General features: G+C 40.5%; 2 protein-coding genes across 7 annotated transcripts in view; one reads left to right on the forward strand and one right to left on the reverse strand.

Moving 5' to 3' along the window:
* Positions 1-2: 2 nt before the first annotated feature.
* ndr2 (nodal-related 2) lies at positions 3-3,627 on the reverse strand. Its single transcript, XM_034108121.2, has 3 exons — positions 3,363-3,627; positions 1,017-1,801; positions 3-475 (listed from the first exon to the last, which is right to left on the reverse strand). The coding sequence occupies exons 1-3, from the start codon at positions 3,625-3,627 to the stop codon at positions 323-325; spliced, it is 1,203 nt and encodes a 400-aa protein (XP_033964012.1). The 3' UTR covers positions 3-322.
* Positions 3,628-5,142: 1,515 nt separating this feature from the next.
* The window catches only part of pald1a (phosphatase domain containing paladin 1a), a 70,207-nt gene continuing 57,136 nt past the window's right edge, over positions 5,143-18,213 (forward strand). The window contains exons 1-4 of one of the 6 annotated variants that reach the window (XM_034107554.2): positions 5,143-5,335; positions 8,919-8,964; positions 16,879-17,067; positions 17,255-17,357. In XM_034107554.2, the coding sequence (XP_033963445.1) occupies positions 16,892-17,067; positions 17,255-17,357 (279 nt within the window). In that variant the 5' untranslated portion in view covers positions 5,143-5,335; positions 8,919-8,964; positions 16,879-16,891. Of the gene's footprint in view, positions 5,336-8,540; positions 8,965-12,400; positions 12,569-13,577; positions 13,987-16,878; positions 17,068-17,254; positions 17,358-18,213 lie in introns of those variants that run through there. The other 5 variants (XM_034107553.2, XM_034107552.2, XM_034107555.2 and 2 more) reach the window with 5 other exon arrangements.

Consider the following 18,213-nt stretch of genomic DNA (forward strand, 5'->3'; position numbering starts at 1 on the left):
TATTTAACTACATTGCCATTTCATGTTTACATAGAGGAAATTGATAAGGGAAATACAAATGTACATTACATTGTAACATTTGCACACAGCTGGAAGGCTGGATACTATTGAGTTTTTATTTCAGCACATCTTAAAATGACAATGACAAACCAGAGCTCACATCATAAATTAAAATCCCTTATCTGCACATTGATCAGCTACAATCTTACAGTGCACAGTGACAAATATCAAAGAGCTTTTTCCTTCTAGCTAAGTGTTTTCTTTCGTTTTGAGATATTGTCCGTTGAGCTTCACAGGTCATGTTCAGAGGTGGTTGTAGCTCTCACTGGCAGCCACATTCTTCCACGATCATGTCTTCATGGTGTCGAAGGAGCATTTCTCCATTTTCATAGTACAGCATGCTTAATGGGCTCATTTTGGTTGGGGCACAGCAGGGGGATCCCACTTTGTCAGGGTGGTAATGTTTCAGTAAACTCTGGAAAAAGAAAAAAAAAAACACAATTTAATTATATTATTCTGGTCTCAAAATAATGAATTTAACTTCATAAATATACTAACTAATCGTTTTTATTCAGTTTAATTGTTCACGTGTATGCCTGTGAGGGTTTTGTGATGGCAGCTATCATTGTATAAGTCCCTTTTTATGACTGCAACTAATGGTTGTTTCCATTGTTAATTAAAACAAGAAAATGTTACAGCGCATCTTTTTTTAAATCTTTCTGACGATACTGATCACTTAATGTTTTCTTGTCTTGTTGTCTAAAGCCTAATGCTGCACTTGTCTTGTCAGATTTACTGTTAATGTGACCTTCCAAACAGCAAAACCAGTTCCCCTTGATCTATCAGTTATCATTACAAACACTGTAGGGCATGTAAGGGACATTTTCTGGGTGATCCAGTATCTCCCATTTCAGGTCCCAAAAGGGGGGAACATGTCAAAACAAGCAGTACACATCAATGTAAATCTGAGTCTAAGACAATGAATGAGAAATATTCATGGTAACACCAACACTCACCTGCATGTAAGCATGATTTGTTGGATTCAGGTGTTCTCCCAGGGGACCAGGGCAGGGACCCTCACAGCGGTAGGCATTATATCGTTTAGGAAAAATGATCCAGGACCCCCAGCCAATTTGATTAAAGTCTACATGCATTTCCACTCTGCGACAGAGATATGTGTCACTCCCTCTTTTGGACGCCTGCAGGCTTCTCACAGACTGTTCTCTCTGGCCCCGCTTGCTCCTGCGCCTCTTTGGCCGGCGGGCCCTTTTGATTTCAGCAGGGGACAAGAACTTGGATTGTTCAGCTGTGTGACGTAAGCTCGCTTTGGCCTTCGGGTTTTCACCAGAGCCAGTTTGTGAGAATATGACCAACAGTGCCCGGTCACTCACGTCTGGCTCTCTTTTCAGGCTCGCCACAAACCCAGGCACATCAGGAAGCGCCAGGCCTGTCTTTGTTTTTAACACTCTCCTTCTTCTCAACACTCTTCTGTTTCGACTTTTCACTGCTGATTTTTGCCTCAGCCAGCTCAAGAGAGGTTTTGTAATGTTGAACACTTTCCAGTTCTGTGATGAAGTGACCAGTGATGATTCATAGAGCAGGCCCACCAGCTGCTGCTCCTGGCAACTTGTGTGAGAATGGCACATCTTGCCATGCTGGTGATAGACCTCCACCGTGATGTTGGAGGCATTCTGTTGCTGAGGAAGCCGGATCCTCAGCTCTGCCGCCTGAATCTGCTTGTCAGATAGAAGCGGATGGAGGTCAAAGGTCGCAACCCAGCACTTCTCCCTGAGTGTCAAACCTGATGTAGAAAAAAAGAGAGAAAGATTTGCATTATTATCATAAGGTCATCATTAGCAGACTTTATACAACAATCCCACCGTCATTTGACAACACACAAATTAATGTGCTAGTGTGCAAAATCCACCTGTTGAAGATATAAAATACAACACCCGCACGTTTCACGATGAACGCTTTGAACTATTAAATGCTATATTTAAATAAAGGGTAGTGATTATCTCCTTCAGTTTAAGTATTTATAATAACTCAGGAAATCAGTTTTTAAATTGGTCTATTTATTCCAACTAGATCAACTGCAGCATTTATTTTGAAAATAATAAAATGAATACTTATTTCCCTAAACTGTTAATTCCAAGGTAGCCATCTTTGGTATTTAATTGATTAGTTAATCTATTTTAATAGAGTAATAGATTAGATCAGATTTACTTTATTGATCCCATTTTGGAAAATTGTTTGAAACTATAATATTCCTTGTTATATAAGCAGTTTGGAATAAAAATATGTTGCATTACTTTCATTAACTTTAAGTGCCAATGCGAAATTATTATCCATCAGTTTCTATAATTACTGCATTGTGGCCATTAATTACGGGATGTTATGCTATTTCTATAAACCAATCCAACTCTTTTGTTTTGCAAAGTGAGTTGTAGGGAGAATAGCAAATGCTGAGTTTAATTCCCCTTGATAACCTGTACCATGACCTCGTGATTAATGCGTGTATTGATCGAGATTCAGCCAATCAAAGCTGCTTCTTAAAAATTAATCCAGTCATTGTTCTGCTGGAGGAGAACATGTGCTGTTCCCTCATCTGTAATGGGGCTCATTGTGATTCAATGAACAGGTGTGGTTCAAATTAATCTAAAGGATTAAAGCATTTTAAACATTTAACTTGTGTATTGTCCAGTGCATTGGCCAATTTCGCTAGACTGTTGATCAAAAGTGCCAACCACTTTCATTCATTCACTCAAACCAAACCCCGAGCCGAAACCAATCATTTAACACATCCCTATCCTGGCTTCTGCATATCCTCAGTCAAACAAATAGGTAATAACTCTAACACCTAGCAGCGATGTGAAATTAGATTCAGCAGCAGGGAGGGCTGTCCTCTGTTGGCTGTGCCATTAAATCCCGAGCTCTAATCTAATCAAGCCAAGTGTGAAAAAAGAACTGAGGGAAGTTGTTGATTTGACTTAACAAGAGATTTGTATAGGGGGATGTCTGGCGAGATATCTAATCAACATCACCTATTTAAGAAAAAAGAGGTTTGCTTTGAGAATTAGACAGAAAACCGGCCTTTTCACACGCTGATCCCTGCATGGTTATTCACCCCCCGAGTGGGATGTGGATTGAAAGCCTCAGAGGTTGTCTGGCTCGCAGCTTTGACAGGACAAACCTTGAGCCAAAAAACACTAACATCCAGAGCGTCTTTAAGCCTAATATAAGAAACATCTGATTTCTACCACATATACAAAACCCTAGGAAACACATTTTGTGTATACATGACCTATCATTTGATCTCCCTGATCCATGTTATGCCTGCACACTAATCAACCAAATCTTACTTTTAGCCATCACACTCTTCACGGTGTCCGCTTGCTTTGCTGCGTCTTGCTCCATAATATCCAAAGGCCTGGAAAAGTTAGCCTTGAAATTCCTGTAGAGATGCATCATGTAGGTTGGCAGGTGAAACCCGGTTGTTCTATCCGTGAGGGGAGAACGCGGCAAAGGCCGCAAAAAAACGTCATCTCTGTTTCTTGGAATCCCCTGAGCCAGCAGCACCAGCAGAGATGCGTGCAGCGCGACGGCCAGAGCTCCCAATGAACGCATGTTTTGCGCCGGTTAATGACAAATTCCTCTACTCGGAGATTAGGGGTGTCTTATATACCCTCACCCACCCCCTTTCATGTTTAACAAGTAGCTGAGAACATTAAAGGAAATTGACATGCGTCCTCAAGACTTGTTACCTGACAGCTCATCATCCATTCTGTTGGTAATGAGGCGCCTGGGTGCGTGATGTTTACAAGGAGAGGGGCTCTTTGTTTGCGCCATGTTATTTGGGCTTCTGCAGCCTGATTCCCCATCCTTGGATTAATTGTTTCAGCTATTTGCCTTACACTAATTTTTAGGCTTTAGTGTACTGAATACCGTCTGAAATGGACTATGCCAGAGAACGATTGGGCTGTTATGAGACACAGATTAATGAAACATCACAAACATTAATCAATTTTCAGGTACAATATGACCTTGTGAAAAAGTAAAGAAATAGAGACAGCAGTATATTTGTAATGTATGTACAACACGCCTATGGGGAAAGGTTTATACTTTTAGGTAACATGATGTACAATGTACATCACTTTATTTCTCTCTATTCTAATTTACCGAGGCTTTACTAGCCCTTGCAGTATGCTAATATTGGAACACTGCATTGGTTTGAACAGAAATGCGAAGTAAGTACCTTTACTCAAGTACAATTTTGAGGTATTTGTACCTGAGTATTTCCATGTTATGCTACTTTGTACTTATAGTCCCCAATCAGAGGTAAATCATGTACTTTTACTCCACTACATTTATTTTGTAACTTTAGTTACTTTACAGATTGGGATTAATGATATGAAATATAATCAACTCTTAAATCAGACTTTGTTACACCTGGAATAAATTCACCAGCTACAAAGCCATTAAAACTAGCTGCACCTTTACCAGCTTTGATAACACTCTAATGCATCAATAATTATAATCAAAACATATAATATATATTATTCTGAAATTGACCAATCTGCAGAATGAGTACTTTTACTTTTGGTACTTTAAGTATATTGTGATGCTAATACTTTTGTACTTCCCCTGAATAACATTTTGATTGCAGGACTTTGACTTGTAACAGAGTATTCCTGCACTAAGGTAGTTCTACTTTGACTTAAGTACAAGATCTGAGTACTTCTCCCACTTCTGGGTTTAAAGTGTCTATAAGGAATTTGGGGTACCATAACTTGCGTTTTGTATGAATAATGATATGAAAGTACAAAACACCATTATAATAACTTCCTTGTTAAGTTTTAAGTAAATCATTGCTATTTTGCATATTAACATTAAATTATAATGTTTTGTTACCTTTATTTATCCTAAGCCCACTTAAAACCATCTAATTTTATATTTTATAGAACTAAAAGAAATACCAGTCTTTTTTACCAATGTTTTATTTCATGTTTTCACAATAAAGTCTCCTAAAAGGACGTTATTAGTGACATATCTACGTTTTGGGAGTACATTATTTTGGTTTGTGAGACTCAGAGCATCCGAGGATGACCGCAGACTGCGCATGCGCTGTGCCTTCTTGTATCCACATAGCGAAATCCTTTTCCTCGTACATTTTCCGAGAAAGGACCAAAAAAAAATAATCATTGGATTTTGTTTTTTTCAGTAGTATAAACAGACAGACGTGCTGCTCGGTTACTCCATCCACCCCGGACAAATACTGAAAACATGTTGTCTTAAAAGCCAGACGCATTTTTGTTAACCACCGTGTGCTGAAATGGTGAGTAGCTTAAACGTTTACGACTTGTTGCAAGACCCACGGCAGCCGAAAAGTTAACATTCATTAATATGAGTTAACATTTGTGCATGCTAGGACTCTCACAGTTTGTTTATACCTTTGTTTATTGTGTTATATTTAGTGAATATTTGCAGCTGAGCACTTTGCTAAGCGAAGAGTATCTTGAGAAGTGTTTGTGTGGTTGATGGGGGCATACATGTGCTTGGCACCCCCCACCTTCCATGCCTGTATTGTGCTCTGCATCTTGCCAATGATTTGTTCCCAGGAAGTTATCAATGATACAACGTTGGATCATCTATAACCCTCCATTTGTATCTTATATCAGGCATACTCAGAGACACACTCATTTTTTAGATACAAGTGTGGATATATTTTTATTTTATTTTCAAACACACATTTCCTCACCAATGTGATGTATACACAGTTTGGGTATGCACCACATAACTATACTTTACCTTTGTTATTTGTAAAACATTCACAACCTCGTGCAAGCTATATGAATTTACCACTAATAATAAGGAAATTATGGCAGCTTTTTATAAAACTGCCAAAACAACAACTTCCACACATGTATAACATTTTGCTATGCATGTTGATACCAAACATAAATTCTCCAAATATACAAAATAATAGCCAACAGATATGTTGTTATCAGCAGAAAAATATAAGATAAGATGGACCTTTATTTCAAATCAAATCAAGTTTTATAGCACATTTATAAACGATTTTTGGTCGAGCCAAAGTGCTGTACATATAATAAAAATAGCCTACAGTAGAGACACTTTACAGCAAATACAACAGCACAGATTGTTCATAATTTATCCCTGTGGGAACCTCAAAAGCACTTTTAGTGTGAATTTCCTTTGAATGCAATGCCAAAAAGGTATATTCTTCTTTGAATATGTTCTGTCACTGCAAAAATAATGCCTATATATAGACTTGGTCAAAGTTCATAACAAGTACCAAGACAGCCTCCCGTAAGGTGTTATGTGGAATATGAAAAGTCCACAGCACACAGTTAGACAAAACAGTATCTTCTTTGATGTATTGTAGTCCCGGCTGTTGTTTGGTTTAGCCTGAGCAGCTGGAATCTCTTCTGTTCATATCACCTTACCTCACATCCTGGGGGAAGACAGAAATGGGTTCTTGTCAACCCGGAGTAGAGATCAACCCGGGAACATCACAATTAATCAAGAGTGAGGGCATGACACTGAATGAATGATGAATGGACACCTGGATCATAAATGATTGAGCTATTCATGTTTGGCTTTATGATAAGAGGCTTAACTTAAAAATATTTCCTGGTATGGCTTATCTTTTATTAAACTATTCATGGGCAGTTGTTTGGGAATATTCAGAATCAGAATCAGATACAGGTTTATTACCAGGTAGGTTGACGCATACGATGAATTTGATTTGGTATTGTGGTGCATACATAAAAGTAAAACAAAAATGTAAAACACAGATAGAAAACTATTTTCCACTGGAAGCGGAGGTTAAGTCAGATTTAGTTTTTTTTCAGTCATGTTTAAACAGCAAATATAAAACATGTTAATTCTTTTTTAAGTCCCATACAATTATTAGAGTCTAATCTGTCAAAAACCTGTTTAGAATTGAAGTAGTTGTCATGAAATAAGGCCAACATCTGCGACAGGAGAAATGTTGTTTTGCAATGTTGTGTGCAATGGAAAAGTTTTACCACAAGGTGTCATATTTGGTTGTTGCACACGAGTGGATATGTAATATCCCCAAGTTGTGTTTCTTTGGGTGATCTCATTGTCATTTCATCTTCCTAGGAGCATTAGTGATGGTGGTGTACTTAAACGTGTCCCTATACTTAAAGAAAAATACAGATATAATCGAAAATAACATTCAAAAAAATCGTAATGTATGATTTTCATACTACTGCTAGGAGCTGAACTATAGCCGAGGTGAAATATTTTCCTTATATCCTTCCTTCCTGTTACTTTTACAAGGCTTTCAGCAAATTGGCTTTTTTTGGGGTGAGACAGACACCAGACCTGAGAAGGATTAAGACGAGACAGGTGATATTAGCCGTATATGCTCTTTTTCCATTGAGGACATTAAGCAGAAAGGAAGTGTTTCATAATCTGTCACAGAACATCCTTTTCCTGCTAATCTGCTTTATCGCCATTTAATAAAAAAAACGGAAGGAAATAATAGTTTGGACTAAGATGATGTGTCACTTTGGAGCTTTATTTAATATCATTTTAAATATTTGTTGACATCTACTAGACTGCTTCTGGTCTCTTGATATTTGATTTTGATCTCACAAAATCCTACTAGAAAGGGCCAGTTTATGATTTCTCATGTTCCGGATTGATTCATGTTCTGCTGTTTGTGCCATGGGAGGGGTTTGTTTCACATTCATCGTGTTGCAAGAACATCAGAGACTTGGTGTGCGCTTCTGCAGCAGGAAGGAAGGAACAGGTGTGGCAGCTGTAGATTTAACATCCATATCTCAAAAAACCACTCACCACTTTTGCAAATCAAGATTCAAAATACGCTTCATTTGGACGTCATCGTGTGACAGAATGTTGATTGCACATTCTTTTGTTAGAACATATTCTCACACGCAGCCAGTCAGACCAGTCAGACGATAAGATCGGTTTTCTGTTTACTTATTTTGATTAATAGTTGTTGTGATGTTCAGATTTTTGTGTGTTTTTCTTGCTTAATGCAACCCACAGGATGAAACGGGACACTTATTGCATGATGGGATGGTCTCACCTCAGGGTTGCGACTACAAGAGACAGAGCACACAGCCCTTTGCAGCTGAACCTCAAGCTTAAATCTAAGTGTTTGCCCAGCTGTAAGCCTGTTTGCCTTCAACATTGCATGTGTTAACCGCTAATGAATGGAGTAATTAGAGCATCGTAGTGAATTAGGCTTACGTGATGTCATCTGTGTGCAGGTGTTACTGATTGTCAGCCTGCTGGCAGCTCTACATTAAATCAGTGATGGTCAACTGCTGCAGCTGATTGTAATAATTTCAATAAGTGAACGTTTCATTTATGTGTTTGAGACGGTTGTTAAAAGGTGTGTGGGAGGCATTGTGCTGCCAGGAGGCTCCGGTAGTGATTGGATGGTGAAATGCATGATGAGTAAGCCTCTGTGGGTCCGCCCCCACATCCTCTTTACACACACACAGTTGCACACACAAATACTGGCATGCGTGACAGCACCTCATGCACAGGGGATGCGGGCAAAAAAAGTTACACAAAAAAACAAGGGTGCATGCCATCATCCCTCTAAATCTCCGCAGACATAGAGCTGTCCCCCCCCTCCTCTGGCTTCTCTGCAGGCTGTCTAGGATCTGTCCTCACTGGACAGTGGACACGGTCACTGACTCGCTCTTTAGTGACGCCTTTATATTTTGAGACCGCCGCCTGCTGTGGTGTGATCAACGGGAAGAGACAGACTGCTTCAGGTCAGAGAGAGCGATGTCAGCAGGAATGTCTGACTGAGGCTGGTGCCTGCGAGAGAGCTGTTATTTTAGTTTATTTTTAACCCACTATTTCTGTCTTTTAACTGTGTTCCTCAGAGACTTGAGCATCTTTTGGATGGTGGACTGATCAGCTGAATGTCAGGTATAGTTGTGATACTTCTCTGTGGCTCGTGGTTGCTATTACTTGGACTGAAATGTAAACTGCTACCATGTGCAATTTAAAAAAGGATCTAAATCCTTGAAGGAATATCAAAGCTACTTTCCTCTTTGCAGAGAGGTATCCTTTCATTTAGCACTAGTTCCACCAGTAACACTAGTCATGTTTGATGTCCACAGAGCTACATGGATTACATTCTTATGGCATGTGATGCCTGCTCTCTCCTCTGAAGTGTTTACCGGCTCTCATTCCTTTACAAGAGGACCAGCGCTTGTTTGACAGGATTCTGGCTTCCAACGCCGACTTAGAAAATGCTTCTGCTCAGTCGGGATGTGTTTGCGCATACAGAAGTTTACCACTTCAGTCTGAGTGAAACATATATACTAAAATGTGTGTACACTCTGTCCAGGGAAAGGTTCTCTGAGGCAGTGACCAATAAAAAATGCAGTCGGTGGGTGGTGCTGACAGAATATTGTGGTCAAGACGTTGGGGTTACAAAAAAATGTAAGCCACAGTACTTCAGCCTTGAAATCATAGGGGGATAAAATTGCCAACTTGGAAGAAATAAATTACAGGCAGGGTTTTAAAAATAGATTTGCACACCCCTTTTAGCAGCTCAATGTCAAGCTGTGATGAAAGCAAAAATGTAGAAGGCTAAAGGTTATTCATGTGATGTATGTCCTATTCACTGCAGTAGCATCAATCAATCAATCAATCAATGTTTATTTATATAGCCCAATATCACAAATGATACATTTGTCTCAGTGGTCTTCACAGTGTGTACAGAATATCAGTATGACAATACGACACCCTCTGTCCTTAGACCCTCACATCGTACAAGGAAAAACTTCCAAAGAAAACCCAGTTTAAGGGAAAAATGGGAGAAACCTCAGGGAGAGCAACAGAGGAGGGATCCCTCTCCCAGGACGGACAGACGTGCAATAGATGCCGTGTGTAAATTGAAAAGATAATACATTTGCAACATAGGTAGTCCAAATGTTTGGAAATGCATGTGTGTATAATAGGAAGATGAATCCACGAGGATATCCATCCAGGACCTATGATCCAGGACCACAGCCACGACTCAAGATCCAGCGCTCGCGATCCAGGACACAGGACCGCAGGATCATCCATGACTCCGGATCCCAGCGTATATAGACACCAAAAAGAAAGACATTTGGGGAAGCTGGGTTAATCGGAACATGAGTGTACACGGGTATAGACAGAGAGAAGGAAGAAGTAAGATGTCCCCCGACAAACTAAGCCTATATCAGCAAACTAGGGGCTGAATCTAATCAGCCCTAACTATAAGCTTTATCAAAAAGGAAGGTCTTAAGCGCACTCTTAAAAACGGATAGGGTGTCTGCCGCACCGAACACAAACTGGAAGCTGATTCCACAAATGTGGAGCTTGATAAGAAAAGGCTCTGGCTCCCATTGTACTTTTAAAGATTCTAGGAAACAAACCAACAACCCTGCATTCTTGGAACGCAATGCCCTAGTAGGAAGTAGGGTATAATGAGTTCTTTAAGGTAGATGGCGCCTGCCCAGTAAGGGCTTTGTAGGCGAGAAGAAGAATTTTAAATTCTATCCTGTGTTCTATAGGAGCCAGTGTAAGGCAGCCAGAACAGGAGTAATGTGGTCCCTTTTCCTAACTCTGGTTAGTACAACGAGCCGCAGCATTTTGAATCAGCTGAAGCAACTTGATTGACTTCTTGGTACTCCCTGATAATAAGAGTTACAATAATCCAGCCTAGAAGTAACAAATGCATGGACTAGTTTCTCTGCATCGTTTTGAGGCAAGATATGCCTGATTTTTGCAATGTTACGTAGATGGAAGTAGGCGGTCCTAGCATGGTTTGTTTTGGTGTCACTCACAGTCCCAGTAGCTGCTTTTACTCTGGGAAAAAAAATTACTTTTCAGTCAAATGCTTTCAAGTCAGTGTGTGCGATTTGTTTATCTGGACTATCTTTCTCTCAGTGTGAAAGCTATTTGTGTGTAGTTTGATCAGATTTGGAAATTGCATCCTTGAACAATGCATCACATGGCTTCCTTTTTGTCACAATCTCCTTTTGAACAAACTGTTAGTGTGGGTGATTTATTTTGGAGAGAAAAAACAAACATCAGAGCTCTAAGTTGAGACACATTCACAATGAGGTCTTTGGAACAGTTGAAGGAAAACAATAAAAAGATTTTCTGCAGAGGAAGAACTGAGCTCATATCCGTGCCGGACTGATATATAGCTCAGGAACTAGCGATGTCCTGTGGAATCACGCCTGCATGAAACCCTTAACCTCATTGGTGGAATATGTGTACAGCTGCAGGGAGGAAGTTTCAGAGAGTACAACTAAGCATTTCCTATCAAGGTGTGCTGACACTTCCTCGCTCTGGGTTGTGTGACTGGGCTTTATTGAATGCTTTGGTGGTTCAGTATCCTGTGATGAGTGAGAAACTGAGACATTGTGTCATTGTTATAAATAAGACAAGGATTGGATTACACCAAACCTTGTATTGGCGTTTATTAGATTAGGTTCTTGAGTAACGCCGAACACTCTTTTGCACATTCTTGCATAGGCAGTTTCCCGAAGCAACACAAGCTGATGTTTCTTATGTTGAATGTATTTCATTCTGTCCTTTTTTTTTGCGGTTTTGTGCGGCCAGCAGGCTTTCAGACTTTAACATTGGCAGACTGATCAAGTGGCTACAGTGGAGACCAGAAAAACCCAGGATCCTTGAATAAGATGAGCAAAGTTGCCAAGGAAATTGCATTGGATTTGGACTTTATTTGTGGTCCATGCGGCCACGCTTGTGAATCTCTCCTCCATCTTGATATTGGAGGATGTGCTGAAAGATCGCCTGGGCAAAGTGATACCCATCTCCCTTGAACCCCTGCATCTCTTGTGAATGAAGAGTGCTCTGCATCCTTCCTCGGGGCCACCGACAGATGCATCCTGCAGCTGCACGCTCCTTCCTGTCTGCTCTCAGGCCCTTTTGTCTGAAGACGTTGCTAAAGCAAACTTGGGACACCGGCAGAATTTCAATGGGGCAGCCCTGAATGGAGCAAAGCTGGCTGGCTGGCAGGAGGTTCCAGTTTCCATGGTGGTTCTTTTCCCTGTGCAATCAGTGAATTTAAATATTAGTGCACTTGAATTGCTTCGACCATCTGTTAAGGGCTTGGCTATCAGAAGAAAGCAAAGTTGAACTCAAGATCGGCTTGTTTTAGTTTGGTCCAGTTTCTCTTGTCGTTTTATTGGCTTCACATGCAGTGCGACACTTCTGTTGTTGACATGTGGGGTAAACGGCGTCTTTGATGAGTTGCCTTGATTGGATCTCCAGTAGGATGTTTATGACTGAGGGCTATTTCTACTCAGGCCTCCGCCCCGGCTGCCCGCCCGCCCGTTCACTAGAGCACGCCTGCCCATGCTGAAATCAGTGTTGCTGACAGGCTGAGCTTGGGTGAAGCAGAAACTTCCATATCTGAGTGTGTGTGTGTGTGTGTGTGTGTGTGTGTGTGTGTGTGTGTGTGTGTGTGTGTGTGTGTGTGTGTGTGTGTGCCATGGCCACGCAGCAGAGGTGACAGGCTGTTAAGGTAAGTCCGCGAAAGGGTTTTTCTAATAGATCAGTTTCAGTGAGCAAGCTACTGTGTGTGCGGCAGCATTTACTTTGGACGTTAAACCAAACCTTCTGTCAGGATGTTTCCGCTGTGTTTAACTCTTACAAAGAGACCTACCACATGTGTTCAGCAATGGGAAGCTCTGGAGTGGATGAGGAGAATGGGAGAGTTTGAGTGTTTATAGCCTTCGACCGAGCCGCATGAGCATGCATATTACCATGCATGACTGTGGTGGTGGCCGGGTAAAGGGAACCTACTGATTAAATGTCCTTAAAGTGACAGAGGGATACATAAGGAACGCACAGACTCTAAGCTCTGTTTTCAGTAGGAAAATAGGTACCAATAGGAAGTACCAATAGGAAGTCAACGAGACACAGATGTAATCTTTTATCTATAATGTTTCATTTTATACATAAACATGATACAACTGTTCATGATTGATACTTTTAAATCAGATCAGTTTTATTTTAATAGCTGAAAATGACACATTATTTTCTTAGGGCTTTACTGTCTGTATAGCATACAACACCCCCATCATTAGACTCTTGGTACATTGAATAAGGAGAAACTACCCAAAAATACAATTTTAAAGAGGAAAAAGGGAAGAAACCTCAGGAAAAGCAATCCCTCCCAGAAAAACAGTTGTGCCCTCTCCTTTTGCAGAGGGTTAACAAACTAAGTTTAGTGGATAAATGTGTCTTCATTCACATCTGTCTGATCTGGTTGAAAGTTAACTAAATGACAGTCAGATTTTTACGAGGGAAAACAGATTAACTATATATTTTTGTTGAAGCTATAAGTTGCAAAAAACAGTAAAAAATACACATGGTCTCGTCATCACATGTTCTGACGGTTCAAGGTAACATATTGGAAACCTTTTGAGAAGCTGTAAACAGTGAATGTTTGGTATTTTTGTTTGATAAATGATAGATCTTCTGTTGACAGTTTAATAGTGATCATTCCTTTGTACTGCTTTGCTATACAGTACAAGAGTCAACTGTGTCGTCTTTGCGCGCAGCCTGTCCCTGTGGAAGGGAGCTGAACTTTGGCCATCTGGCAGCCAGATGTACCACTACTTCCTTTGGTCCCCTCCGTAGAGACTTGAGGCTCTTGCATGAATGTATTCCCAACATCATATAGGAGGGAGGACGAGGAGGACGCTGTCTGAGATCTGCAACTCCTGAAGTTTTTGCCCAATGCCAAGCGACTGGGCACTTTGAGCTCCCACAAGGGGTGTTTCCCACCGACTGGGGGTGGGCAAAAGGGCTTCAAAAGAGAAAGATTTCTTTTTGAATGTGATGCCAACTGCTCACACACTTTTTCTCACACACCATGGCGGAAAACAAGCAGCAAAGAAAAGGATCTGGGAGTACAGATCGCTCCTCATATCACACGTAAGATGTCAAATTTAAATGGATTGTGGCGGTGTGAAAGATATTTTTGGTGTTGTTTTTCTTCGCGAAGTCGCACAATCTTTGGCAAACAGAGATGCGTGTGGTATGTGGCGAGGACTCAAATAGATTTGGGCAGCTTCAGGGAGCACGGTATCCTCGAAAACCTTCCTTTTATGGGAATTGGTTAGAGATTCTACCTCTTTTTACACTGGGCTTTTTTTACTCTGCAGTTAACTTATTAGTAAGGTTGTTTTTTTAAAACCATGCTTGACAAAGTAACAAGCAAATCAATACATTGTAGCCTGTTGTGAGGAGAGAAGAGAATCTGTAGCGATTCAATAGGTCTGTGAGTGCAAGGTTGACCTGCCCACTCAGCTCCAGACGCAACAAAGAGGAGAGTAGCGGTGACTCACCCGGCACTTCTCTCCACTGAGCCTCTCTGCACAATGAGAGTCCGCTCTATTCAAAGCTGGAGATCTCACAGAGGTGCTTTGAGGCTGTCTGTCGCATCAAATACATGTTGATGTTGGATTGATTCTGAGCTTTTGGTCTGCAGCGTTACAGTATCTGTGAGTTTGTGTTTGTGGTGACATACAGTACTGTGTTTTCCTGTGTATTCCTTCCGTGTCTTCCTCTGTTTGTTTGCCCTGTGGCTGTAGGTTCCTGAGCAGCTACATGTTATAAGTGATGTTGAGGAGCAGTGTTACTTACTGATTGCTAGCATGCCGGAAGAGTCGTTTGTTTATCTGCAGAGCTCCCTGCAAAGCTCATTGTTTATTCAGAGGAGAGGAGGATTGCTTGAAGTCTGTGGCTGGCTCGCGTGGGGGTCTGAGTGCTCAGTATCAAGCTGTATAATTAAAATAAAAATACTGTCACACTCGACTCCAATCCCAAGGGTCTATAATGGAGTTGGTGAGATATGAAATGAATGATGGTTGTAATTTGAGTGCTGACAAAACCTTAAATGGGGACCATGAGTCATTGGATTAATGTCTGCATGTTCTATATTTCTCTAAAGACTCACAAAACGACACATTTTTGATATTTTTGTAATTGCGCAATTAACATGTATATGATGGCCCATGACCTAAACTCTTCGTCAGATATAAAAGCATCACTTGGGTCCAGTTTGATTGTGTAGAAAACAATATCTCAACATCTGGATAAGATACCTGTGTGCTGCTTACACATTTCAAACCTCATGAATGTGCATCATGAATGCAACAATATATTTTTTAAAAGGACAATATAAAATATTTGTTATCGCTCATTTACTGAGACAGACTTAAACGAGAAGATTAATACCACTCATGTCTGACCACTGAATATGAAGCTATTTGTTAGCTTAGCTTAGCTCAGACTGTAAACAGGGTAAGAGCTAGTCTTGCTCTGTCTAAATATAAAACAAATATGCCTACTGACATCTGGGCTCCTTAAAAGGTCACTCAAAATATATATATGTTTAATCTATAGAATGGTTGAAGTCATACAAATAAGTTTTTCCTCTTTATAACAACTTAAGCTAACCGGCTGCTAGCTGTAGCTAATTAGCCCTTTCATGCATGAATTATGAAAGCCTCAGTCAGGATTTTTTTACCAAGTGTAATCATTGCTCTTGGGGCATGAAAAACAAGATTTGAACTTTTTTTTTTTTAATCTAGTTTTTTCAAATAGATTTTTATATGTCCACTCAGGTGGACAGTATGCATTCAGGGTTTGAACTGAAGAGATGTCCATTTTGAAAAAATGATAAATAAAGATGTGCAAACTTAAAATTATATTATAATAACATAAGTATATTGATTTACGGCCCAAAAAGATATTGCAGATGAAGTATTTTCAAGAATAACCAGGGCCAGGGGCCAATTTGAGGCCCCACGCACAGTTATTTGATGAGTGCTAGTGGAGCCTCGCAGCGGCAAAACCGTGCTGCGCCACCCTAATTGCGCCACTTAAGCACATAGGTGCGCCTTAGATGAGGCCCCCCACCGCAAGGTGTGGCCCCCTCCACAAGGTGAGGCCCCACACAGTCTGCATGATCTGCCTGTAGGGAGGGACGGCCCTGGGAACAACAGCAGCAGTACCAGTATGAATTGTAGTTGAAATATAGCCAGTGATGCATGACGTCCACTGTAGTGGACAGGTGGTTAATCACGATTTCCTGCAAACATAAAATCAATACTTTGATAATTTATGAATTATATGATTCCTTAGTTGTTACTTGATGTCACCACATTTGTTATACCTGCAGGGGACGCTTTCCATAAAAGGATTGGCAAGATATAGATGGGTGACTTGGTCCATGTGGCTTTCTGTCGTCCATCTTGGTTTAGAGACATGTATCATGCACTTACACTGACTTGGCACTGAGTGGCAGTGTATGGGATGATGCAATAGGGTCCTATGTAGTGGCTGATGGTGCAACTATGCAAAAAAAAAATGCATATACAAGAAAACACCTTTTGAATAGCTGTCCACTGTAGTGACCTCTATGCATGAACGGGTTAAGACTACAGATATGAAAGTGAGTTAGTGTATCACTATTACCCAAATTATTGTGGACTGACAGATGGATGGACATGGACTGTTTCAAACCTTAAAATGGAAAAGAAAACTGTATTTCACTTGAAAACGTGTAAAAATGTACCTCCTCCATTATGCTGTAACAATGTAAATGTCCTCTCTGAGGGAGTACAAAATGTATTCTGATTCTGATATTTAAAAAAAATTAAATATCAGTGGCAAATCAATGCTTTAAATAATTTCAGTGTGAGACATGTGAGTGTTGTCACTCCCCAAATATACTGTATGTGTTGCCTCTGTGTGCGGGGGTTTTCTGTGTGTGTGAGTGTGTTGGCTTCCTGTTTCTGAGTGCTGCGATGTCATTCACAGCTGCTTGTGGAGCATGGGTACAACTGCCAGCGCCGCACCACAGCCTGTTTCTCCAATTGAGTGTGTCCATGGCAACGGGATGGCCGACAGCAGGCAGTCTCTTAGCATGAGCCCCTTTCAGACAGTCAACATCCACAACAACAAGGCCAAGTCCATTATCACCAACAAAGTCGCACCTGTCGTCATCACGTAAGTCCCTCCCCGAATCCGCGTTGTCACAATTGGGTGTTAATCCTCTTTGATCACTGTGGAGACATCCCCCTGTGTTTGCCCCCGTTATCATCTCATTTGTCAATCCGGGCCTGGCAAATAGTAGCTGATAATTGAATTGACCTCTATTTACTATCCAGACCTGCTGTTGTTTGCTGTTTTACAGGTATAATTGCAGACAGGAATTTCAGATTCACAATGAGATCATCAAGACCAACTACAAACTGGGCCGGATATCAGCCGCTCTGCCCGAGCACTACCTGGTGCAGGTAAGGACAATTTGTACCGCTCTGTTTCTGAAAGCGAAGATGTGGAGTCATCTCACTTGCCTTTGTGTCTGCTCTTTTTACATTCACATGTCCAAATTGCAGAGTGGCACAGGACAATTGTCATGCGCTGTTTTATGATCAGGGGCAGCCATTGATACAGGAATGTTGTCACCCTGCTATCAGGGCTTTGATCTGCTCTGTCACCTCTGCTGTGTCTGTTCAGTGTATTTAGTGTGTTGGCCAGTAGTTACATAGGACCATGTCTGCATTGATTGGACATGTTTTCTTATCTGTTTTGCTACACAGGAAAATGTGTTTTCCTGTAAGAAATAAATATGTCTATTAAAAAAAAAAAAGACATTTTTCCTTTTTATATAGTCTTGAGTGATTGCTCTTTTTAAAATGTCTCTCTATAGTCGATATGGTGGTTAAGTAGAACAAAACATTAGAAATAATATTTGTTCCACTTAACCACCATATCGGCTATAGATATCAAAGATGTCTTTTATCACTATTCACTTAATATTGTGCTATAGAGTAATATTTAAGCAAAGGGCTTATTTTTCAAATACCCTCCTGCATGCATATTTTAATGCAATACTCTATTGCATTAAAATATATTGCATTTTATAAGTAGTCATTTTGTGGTCTGTCTCTTTCAAAAAAGTGGCACAAGTAACTGTGAATGGAAGATTCAAATATAGGATTATTTGCCAGCACTTCTTTACCAATCCAGCCATTTAACCAACCTGCAACAGGATCCAAAAGCAGACAGGCTATTCAAAACCCAGTTATCAGTGATGTGTATTTGTGTTTATTCAGTTATGGCAACCTTCGAATTGCTAGCACCTTTGAA

This window comes from Pseudochaenichthys georgianus, chromosome 19 (genome assembly GCF_902827115.2).
Source record: "Pseudochaenichthys georgianus chromosome 19, fPseGeo1.2, whole genome shotgun sequence".
NCBI classification, from domain to species: Eukaryota; Metazoa; Chordata; class Actinopteri; order Perciformes; family Channichthyidae; genus Pseudochaenichthys; species Pseudochaenichthys georgianus.

Bases quoted from the DNA above. Each gene is read 5' to 3' on its own strand.
- ndr2 (XM_034108121.2), bottom strand. From the start codon at position 3,627: ATGCGTTCATTGGGAGCTCTGGCCGTCGCGCTGCACGCATCTCTGCTG. The intron at 1,802-3,362 runs GTAAGATTTGGT...TTTCTACATCAG, and splicing joins GAAGAGTGTGATGGCTAAAA to GTTTGACACTCAGGGAGAAG. The intron at 476-1,016 runs GTGAGTGTTGGT...TTCTTTTTCCAG, and splicing joins CAAATCATGCTTACATGCAG to AGTTTACTGAAACATTACCA.